The sequence below is a fragment of the Nicotiana sylvestris genome, chromosome 5, assembly GCF_000393655.2.
Source record: "Nicotiana sylvestris chromosome 5, ASM39365v2, whole genome shotgun sequence".
Lineage (NCBI taxonomy): Eukaryota > Viridiplantae > Streptophyta > Magnoliopsida > Solanales > Solanaceae > Nicotiana > Nicotiana sylvestris.
This window is the reverse complement of record NC_091061.1, coordinates 24,414,684-24,424,352: the sequence shown is the minus strand read 5'-3', so window position 1 is coordinate 24,424,352 and position 9,669 is coordinate 24,414,684. Positions and strand designations below refer to the sequence as shown.

General features: G+C 39.0%; 1 protein-coding gene across 1 annotated transcript; it reads left to right on the top strand.

Annotated features, from left to right (window-relative positions):
* The first annotated feature begins 8,378 nt into the window (after nt 1–8,378).
* On the top strand, nt 8,379–9,206 carry LOC138868393 (uncharacterized). The gene has a single exon (XM_070145944.1). It carries the CDS (start codon nt 8,379–8,381, stop codon nt 9,204–9,206), a length of 828 nt encoding a protein of 275 aa, XP_070002045.1.
* Nucleotides 9,207–9,669: the final 463 nt, after the last annotated feature.

The window sequence follows — 9,669 nt, the reverse complement described above, 5'->3', positions numbered from 1 at the left end:
TGGTCCAGAAGTTAACCCATTCACAAACCCTGACCCGACCCACCTCTTACCCGGTCCGGTCCAGCACCCATGTGGTTGAAACGACCCAGTTTTGATTATTGACTCGATTAGGACCGTTGGATTTCATTCATCCAGCGGCCCTGATTAAATCAACAATTTTGTGAATGGTTGTTTTCAGTGACTAAAAGCTCGTGGAAATGTCAGTTTCCGAGCTATGCCACAAAAGAAGAGGGATATCCCCAGCAGAAAAGGTTGTTTTCAGTGACACGAATGAACAAAGAATGTGGTTTATCAGCAAAACATTGCAAAATCCTCAAGGGGAATCAGCTATCATGGAAGAGATACCTGGTCATAGGGAAAAACAATGTTGAGAGGTTGGTGAATAAGGAATCGACAATAATATCAGAAGTTATCACCCAAGTTTCAAAATAGCCGAACGACGCAAAGCAGGGCAAGTCGTTCTAAGACCAGCAGGAATATCATCCCCAGCAAATAATATCATCCCAAGCAAGTTTTGATAGTGTAATAGGAACGCAGAGCAGGGAATGAGAAAGGGAAAAGCCATCCCCAGTAGGAATATCACAACCAACCACCACGTTTTAAACTAACAAATTTTGTTTGATTTGAAACAGGTAAAGGAAATGACATTGATGACGGAAATGCATGCCACAAGAGAGATTATCAAACTGGGGCAGAAAATTTTCCTTTCATTTAGAAAATTTTCTGGAAGTCAGATACCCATTTGGGAAAGAATAAAGATAGCACCAGTCTCAAGGGAAGTGGCCTTTGAACCAGTGTTACCCCCAGCATAACAAGTTTTAATGAAGGAAGTTGTTCCCCAGCGGACAGAACAAAAGGATGAAACTTGTGCTCGGAAAAAGCAAAAGGCCAGTGTCATTCCCAGCAGCCTTCAGAAGAGTGAAGCACTAGTTTTGAAGGAATCAAAATCCCCCAGCAGTGTTATCCTCGACAACGTTATCCCCAGCTGATAACATTTTATCCCCAGCAATGTTGAGAGAGAAAAGTTTTGAAGGAAGTAGTTTTGGAAAAAAGGGGAAGAAAGGAGATTCCCCAGTAATATTATCCCCCAACAGGTAAGTAAATAATTCCCCAGCAGTGGTATCCCCAGCCGATTCGAGGGAAGACAACACAAGTTTTTAAGGAAAGCAGTTCTGTAAGAAGATAATTCAGGAAGAAGGAAATGGTTCACGCATAGGAGACGCACTTCCTAAATTAAGATTTCATGCATATGAGAAGCACTTCCTAGTTTAAAATCATTAAAGTTTCACCCATAGGAGACACACTTCCTAAGTTTATTTTTACCCATAGGAGACACACTTCCTAAGTTTATTTTTACCCATAGGAGATGCACTTCCTAAAAGTTTGTTTTCATCATAGGAGACGCACTTCCTAAATCAATAGTTTAGTCATAGGAGACGCAATTCCTAGTTTTAGTCACTGAAGTTTTACCCATAGGAGACGCACTTCCTAAGTTTATTTTTACCCCTATGACACGCACTTCCTAAGTTTATTTTTATCCCTAGGAGACGCACTTCCTAAGTTTATTTTCATGCATAGGAGACGCACTTCCTAAATTAAGATTTCATGCATAGGAGACGCACTTCCTAGTTTAAAATCATTAAAGTTTCACCCATCGGAGAAGCACTTCCTAAGTTTATTTTTACCCATAGGAGATGCACTTCCTAAAAGTTTATTTTCATCATAGGAGACGCACTTCCTAAATCGATTGTTTAGTCATAGGAGATGAACTTCCTAGTTTTAGTCACTGAAGTTTTCACCCATAGGAAACGCACTTCCTCCTAAGTTTATCTTCACCATAGGAGATGCGCTTCTTAAATCAATAATTCAGTCATAGGAGACGCACTTCTAGGTTGAGTGATTTAAGTTTAAAGTTTTGCAAAAGATTGTTGTTGAGGTCAGGAGCCCGCCTGGAGAATGGAGGTGTTAATATTTAAGAAAGTTGTTGAGGTCAGGAGCCCCCCTGAAAAATAGAATGGCGATTTATTTTTAAAGTTGTTGTTGAGGTCAGGAGCCCCCCTGAAGAACAGAATGGCAATTTAAATTTCAAGTTTTGAAGTTGGGAGCCCGCCCATATAACAGAGGAATACATTTCAGTCTTTACATTTAAGTTGAAGAAATTGGGTTCATCCGCCCTCGAATAGGATATTTTGGGTTCATCCGCCCTCGAATAGGATATTTTGGGTTCATCCGCCCTCGAATAGGATATTTTGGGTTCATCCGCCCTCGAATAGGATATTTTGGGTTCATCCGCCCTCGAATATGATATTTTGGGTTCATCCGCCCTCGAATAGGATATTTTGGGTTCATCCACCCTCGAATAGGATATTTTGGGTTCATCCGCCCTCGAATAGGATATTTCGGGTTCATCCGTCCTCGAATAGGATATTTCGGGTCTATCCGCCCTCGAACGGGATATTGAATTTAATCCTTTCTCCAAAGGACATTTAATTTATTTCGACCCGAGTGGTCCTGCTTGTATGAACAAAACATATGTTTCATAAATCATTGTCAATGGCAATTTATTTTCAAAGTTGTTTTTGAGGTCAGGAGCCCGCCTGAAGAGAGGAATGACGATTTATTTTCAAAGTTGTTGTTGAGGTCAGGAGCCCGCCTGAAGAGAGGAATGACGATTTATTTTCTAAGTTGTTGATGTGGTCAGGAGCCCGCCTGAAGAGAGGAATGACGATTTATTTTCAAAGTTGTGGTTGAGGTCAGGAGCCCGCTTGAAGAGAGGAATGGCGATTTATTTTCAAAGTTGTTGTTGAGGTCAGGAGCCCGCCTGAAGAGAGGAATGGCAATTTGTTTTCAAAGTTGTTGTTGAGGTCAGGAGCCCGCCTTAAGAGAGGAATAGCGATTTATTTTCAAAGTTGTTGTTAAGGTCAGGAGCCCGCCTGAAGAGAGGAATGACGATTTATTTTCAAAGTCACTGTTGAGGTCAGGAGCCCGCCTGAAGAGAGGAAAGGCAATTTATTTTCAAAATTGTTGATGAGGTCAGGAGCCCGCTTGAAGAGAGGAAAGGCGCTTTATTTTCAAAATTGTTGGTTAAGTCAGGAGCCCGCCTGAAGTGAGGAATGACGTTTTACATTTCAGGTGTTGAAGTTGGGAGCCCGCCCATAGAACAGAGGAGTACATTCTAGTCTTTACTTTTCAAGCAACAGAGGAATACATTTCAAGATTGTGAACACCTAATTTTTGACAACATTTAATTTTTTATCACTTCTTTTATGTAAATATTTTAGGGGGTTTTAACCTACTATTATTTTAGCTTTATTACACTTTTTATTATAGGATAAAAATACCAAAAAAATTAAAAGCTGAATTATCACTATTAATATTTTTATTATTATTTTTTGTTTTTTTTATATAAAAAAATCCGAAAATATTTTTTTTAAAAAAAATAATAATTTCGGGAATGATTTAAAAAATAAGAAAAAGGGAAGTATTGAATAAAAAAATATAAAAGTAAAAATAGGTGGAATTCTCTTTTAAAAAAAAGTAAAAGAATGTAGAAAATTTTTTTAAAAAAAGTTTTGTGGAAATTTTAAAAAAATTTAAAAGTAAAAGAAGGTTGGAATTAAAAAATAAATATAAAGGTATCTGAAAATTTAAAAAATTTAAAGTAATTGAAAGTAGCATTTTTAAAAGAAAAAGAAAAGATAGTGGTTTGTTTTTTTAAAGAAAAGTTAAATAAAGTGAGATTCTCTTTTAAAAAAATAAAAAGTGGGATTTTAAATAAGATAAAGTAATTAAAGTTGGAATTTTAAAAATAAAAGTAAATAAAGGTGGGATTTCTTTTTCTAAAAAAATAAAAGCAATTTGTAAGTGGGATTTCTTTTAATTAAAAAAATAATAAAATAATAAAAAAACAAATCTGAAAATTTCGAAAATTTTGCTATAAATAGAAGAGAAAATTTAGGAAGAAGGGGTGGAAAAAAAAGAGGAAAAACTAGATAGAGAGAAGAAAAAAAGAGGGGGCGGAGTGAGAAGTATACACCCGATATACATTCTGGATACACAGAATATACAGGGACAGAATTCATTTTGGAGAGAGTAAAAAAGATAGAACCAAATTTTCTGAAATATTGATAGCGCAAGAACACCATAGAGAGTTCAAATCTAGAAAGAAAAAACAAAGAGAGATTTCCGCACTATTTGTCTTCTCCATTTTTACTAGTTTTCAACGTGTTGCTGGGATTTCTGGACTGAGGTGTTGAAGCTACTGTGTTGGGCTTTCTGCTGCTGTATGTTGCTGTGTTACATACTACTTTGCTGACCTTCTTCTTCTTGTATTAACAATACCAGGTACACAAACGATACACTGGTTCATCTTGTAAGCTACTCGAAACATGAATGCAAAAATGAGAAAGATTTGAAGTTGTAGTTTAATGTAGTCTTTTCTTTCTTTTATTGTCTGTATGTAGAACATTCTATGCGCTGCCCATATAAACTCTTTAAACGACTCACTTTCGAAACTTAACTATAATAACTCGAAAGTATGTAAATAAAGTAGGACATTTTCTTCATTTATTTTAGAGAAAAACGAAAAAATAAAAAATGTAGTCATCTAAGATTATCCTTTTTAAAAAAAAAATAATGAGACGAGCCTCGCCAAATAAAAATGCAAATTGCGGGGCCCTCAATAATTGGTCATAATAAATACATAGAATTCGGGATGGACTGTTTAGTGAATTTCACTGCCTTCCCCAAAGATAATAACGCGTTAGACTCTTTAGACGCGATTTAATTAAATTACATTCTTAAACTCGGGTGCACATTTATGTGACCCAAATCCAAATCTCAACGGAGTCGAAATGTGTCTCTAATCACGGGTACATTGATTGTGACGTGGTCCGAGATGCATGTCCATGACGTTGCAAATTCCTTTAAAAAATAAGAATGAGATGAGCCTCACCGAATAAAAATACAAAATTGTGGGGCCCTCGGTAAATATTTGCTTTAAAATTGCTTAGACTTCGGGATGGACCGTTTAGCAAAATTTCACGGCCCTACCCAAAGTAAATGATACGCTAGTCGCTTTAGGCACGCCTTTTAATAATTTAATTTTCTTAAAACTCGGGTGCACATTTATGTGACCCAAATCCAAATCTCAACAGAGTTGAAATGTGCCAACAACCACGGGTGCATTGATGTGACGTGGTTGGAGATGTATTTCCATGATGTTGCAATTCTTGAAAAAATATATAATAATAATGACGAAAGCGGTTAAAAGTTAAAACTTGCACATGAGCTCATAATTGTATAAAATCAGATAAACAAGCCGAATATGACAGTTGAGCGACCGTGCTAGAACCACGGAACTCGGGAATGCCTAACACCTTCTCCCGGGTTAACAGAATTCCTTATCCGGATTTCTGGTTCGCGGACTGTAATACAGAGTCATTCTTTTCCTCGATTCGGGATTAAATTGGTGACTTGGGACACCCTAAATCTCCCAAGTGGCGACTCTGAAATAAATAAACAAATCCCATTTCGATTGTCCTTTAATTGGAAAAACTCCTCCCCCCCTCGCGGGGGCGGAAAAAGGAGTGTGACAGCTCTGGCGACTCTGCTGGGGAATGAGTAACCCAGAACCACTGGTTCAGGGTTAGAAATTCGAGCTTAGATAAATTGTTATATTTGGTTTTATCTGATTTTTACATGTTTGAGCCTAATGTGCTAAATGCTGCTTTTACCGCTTTGATATTATTTGACTGTATATATAAACTGTGCCGAACCCATCTCTCTTCACCTCCGGGGATGTGCTTACTGGTTGAGACTCCATATTCTGTTAGTGTCATACCCTGAAATAAAAAAGAGGCTCGGACAAGTTACGAAGCCGGATGGCCTTTTGGTTCCTGGTAAGTTGCCCCCTCCTCGACTTTAGTTGTCCACTCGGGTACACAATCTAGAACACCGACTCAGGTTTTGAACATAAAACAACATGACTTCATGCTGGATCCCTAGTAGGAAAGATTATTTGCATCATGTTGCATTTGACTTAGGGGACTCAACACAGGGGTTGGATCCGTCTAGGACTAGCAACCTGAAATGAAAAGACCATCCTGCTGCATCCTATTTGTGCTGTGCATTTATTCCGAACCCGCATGTTGACCAGTTTTTGAATCTCGGGAACGCTGGAAAATTGAAAAAAAAAAGAGAAAAAGAGAGAAATAACAGTTAGGGAGTTAATTGATTATTTTAGAAAAACCCAGTGTCCAAGTACTGTTGGAACTCTGCCGAACTTTTTTTTTTTTTAAAAAAAATAATATATATTTTACTTTTAAAATTGTTTGTTTACTTAAAAAAGTAGAAAGTGTGTAGGAAAAAGTCCTTTATTTTACTTTGCTTTGTTTTCAAAAAAAAAACGAAAAGGAAAAATAGTTTCTTTCGCTAAAAAAAAGGAGGAAAATATGTTTGTTTTCAAAATCAGTTAGTTTATTTGGAGAACTACGCCGGTTTGATTCTCACAGGGCGTGAGATACGTAGGCAACCCTCTTCGGGTCCAACCGCCCATTTTGCAAAAATAGCTCTAAAAAAAATATATGTCAAATTTTAATTTCATCATAAAGAAGTCGGATGACGCTGTTTTGTCAAAATATAGCCGAATGTTCCCGAAAGGGACGTCGGAAGGCTAACTTTGCATAAACAACCACCTTTGGGTCATTTTTTTAGATTTGGTCCAGTTGACCCACACAGCCTTAAAAATCTTCGTCCCCAAGGCGCTGAAAGGCCGTGTTTGCAATATTGAGTTTTCTATTTTGAAAAACAAGAAAAGGTCATAAATATGTAGGGTGACGCTGTTTTGTCAAAACGTAGCCGAATGTTCCCGAAAGGGACGCCAGAAGGCTGACTTTGCATAAACAGCCACCTTTGGGTCATTTTTTTAGATTTTGACCGATTGACCCACACAGCCTTAAAATTTACGTCCCCGAGGCGTTGAAAGGCCGTGTTGGCTATATCGGGTTTCCTATTTTGAAAAACATGTCAAAGCTTTTGTCATAAATAAGTCGGATAATGTCCAACCTCTCCTTTGCAAAAATAGCCAAAAAATGTCGAATCTTTGTCATAAATAAGTCGGGTAATGCCGCTCAGGTCAAATATAGCCAAATGTTCCCAAATGGGACGCCAGAAGGCTGATTTTGCATAAACAACCACCTTTGGTTATGTTTTGATTTTTGACCCTCACAACCTTAAAATCTTCGTCCTAGAGGTGCTGAAAGGCCATGTTTGCAATACCGGGTCTTTTATTCTAATTTGAAAAAAAAACAAGAAAAGAGTCATAAATAAGTTGGGTCACGCCGTTTTGTCAAAAATAGCCGAATGTTCTCGAAAGGGACGCCGGAAGGCTGATTTGGCGTAAACAACCATCTTTGGTCATTCTTTTGGGTTGCGACCAGTTATCCCGCACAACCTTAAAATTTTCGTCTCCGAAGTGCTGAAAGGTCGTGTTTGCAAAACCAGGTCTTTTATTATTTGAAAAACAAGAAAATAGTCAGTGGTCAAGTGAATACCGTTTGGTTTTTAGTTAAAATAAGCCGGCCCGGCTTCGGTGATGTCTTAAACTATTCTTGCCGAGATAGCCTTAGAGTATCTTTCAGTTGTCGAAGGGCTATTTTCGTAAAAGAACGAACAAGTTTGTGAAAGGTCGTAAAATAGTCCTTCCCGGCCATAAAATTCATGTGAAATTGAGAAGGGGCCACGTCTGAAAAACAACCATTTGGTTAAAATTGGCATATAGGGGAAGGAATCTGGCTGTTTGTTTTTGAGTTTGTAATTCTTTGATTACAGTATGCGAGTTATTTGATTTTCGAGTCCGTTTGTTGTCTTTTGTCAAAGTCTGTTAGTATGGTCAGTTTTTAAACTTTTATAATCAAGTTTGTTTTATTATGAAAATTGAAAAAAAATAAAAATAAAAATAAAATGTTTTATTATTATTTATCTTTTATTGGTCCGAACTACGCAAGGTCTGATTCATGCGGGGTACATAGGCAATCTACATAAGGTTCGACCACCGCTAAAAAAGAAAAGAGAGAGAGAGAGAGAGAGAGAGAGAGGAAAAGAAAAAAAAAAGAGAAGAAGAAAAGAGAGGTCCCTGAAACACTCGAAAGAGGCACAAATAAAATAAGCCGGAATGATGCATGCGGTCAGAGCAAAAGCATGTTAGAAATGGTTAACTGCCTAAGAACATTGCATCCCCCAACGTGCAATTACAATATCTGTTAAGACTCTAACACTGACAAATTTGTTGTTTTTCCAATCAATACCAGTTAGTTTGTTAGAGCGTACTGGCACCATACCATTATCAAACAAGATCGAAAGGTCCTATACCAGAAAGCATGACTGGGTCAGACAACAGCGTTGAGTCGGAAAAGACAGCCAATCAGAAGCTAAAAGAGGCGATGGCCAATATAGAAAAAATGAGATTGGAAATGAATGAAATGCAGCTAGCCATGGCTAAGGTACAAAAAGGGCCCGAACCACTCGTCACTCCTACTCCCCCACCGGGACACACGCCAGAATACCCTTCCCTAGGCCCTTCAACAAGCTTCCCAAGCCACCACTACTATCAGGGGAGAGATGCCTATGATCCCCAAGCTCCGCCACCCAATCAGAACCCTTCACTACCAAATGTTCCTGTCTTTGTGGCACCTCCCCCAACCACATTACAAAGATCGTCTAGTGAACCACTGTTCCAAATTCACAACACCCAATATTTTTCTCCTGAACCCACTTTTAAAGCTCCTGAGCCATACACATATACACCCCAATTTGGGATCCCAGAGGAAGCTGAGAAACCGGTTAAGAACACAGAACATGAGGAGGTGATTCGAAAGGTCAAAAGCCTGGAGCAATCCTTCAGGAACATGCACGGGTTAGGCCACCAGGTCAGCGTGGCCTACAAGGATCTATGCCTTTTCCCTGACGTGCAATTGCCGGCGGGGTTCAAGATGCCCAAGTTCGATTTATACAAAGGGCATGGCGATCGTGTGACACATCTAAAGGGTTTTTGTAGCAAGATGAGGGGAGCTGGTGGCAAAAACGAGCTGCTGATAGCTTACTTTGGCCAAAGCCTAAGTGGGTCAGCACTGACAAGATCCGAGCAGGTGGTACACCTGGGACGATATAGCATAGGCTTTTGCAGGACACTTCCAGTACAACCTTGAGATAGTCCCTGACCGTATCACATTGCTAAAGTTTGAGAAGAAGCCCGGGGAGAGCTTCCGGGAATTTGGGTTCCGGTGGAGAGAACAAGCAGCCAGAGTTGATCCTCCCATGAAGGAAAACAAAATGGTGGACTATTTTCTGCAAACTCTAGAGCCAAGGTACTTTGGTCACTTGGTGACGTCAGTTGTCAAATCCTTCAATGAAGTAGTGAAAATGGGAGTTATGATAGAAGAGGGACTTAAGTTCAATAAAATCCTGAGTTACTCGGCAATCAAGGCAACGACTCACGCCATTCAGAGCGGCACGGGAGGTGCGCTTGGAAAGAAAAAGAGAGAAGGGGTCGCGACAATAGAGGCAGGCAACTGGTCCAGATCGAGAGATCCTTCCCCTCGATACCAACCCAGACCCCATCACCCAAACTACCCTCACACTCCAAATTATCCTCCACAACCTTACTACCCG

What these genes read in the sequence shown, in the direction of transcription:
- LOC138868393 (XM_070145944.1), top strand. Translation starts at nt 8,379, where the DNA reads ATGACTGGGTCAGACAACAGCGTTGAGTCGGAAAAGACAGCCAATCAG.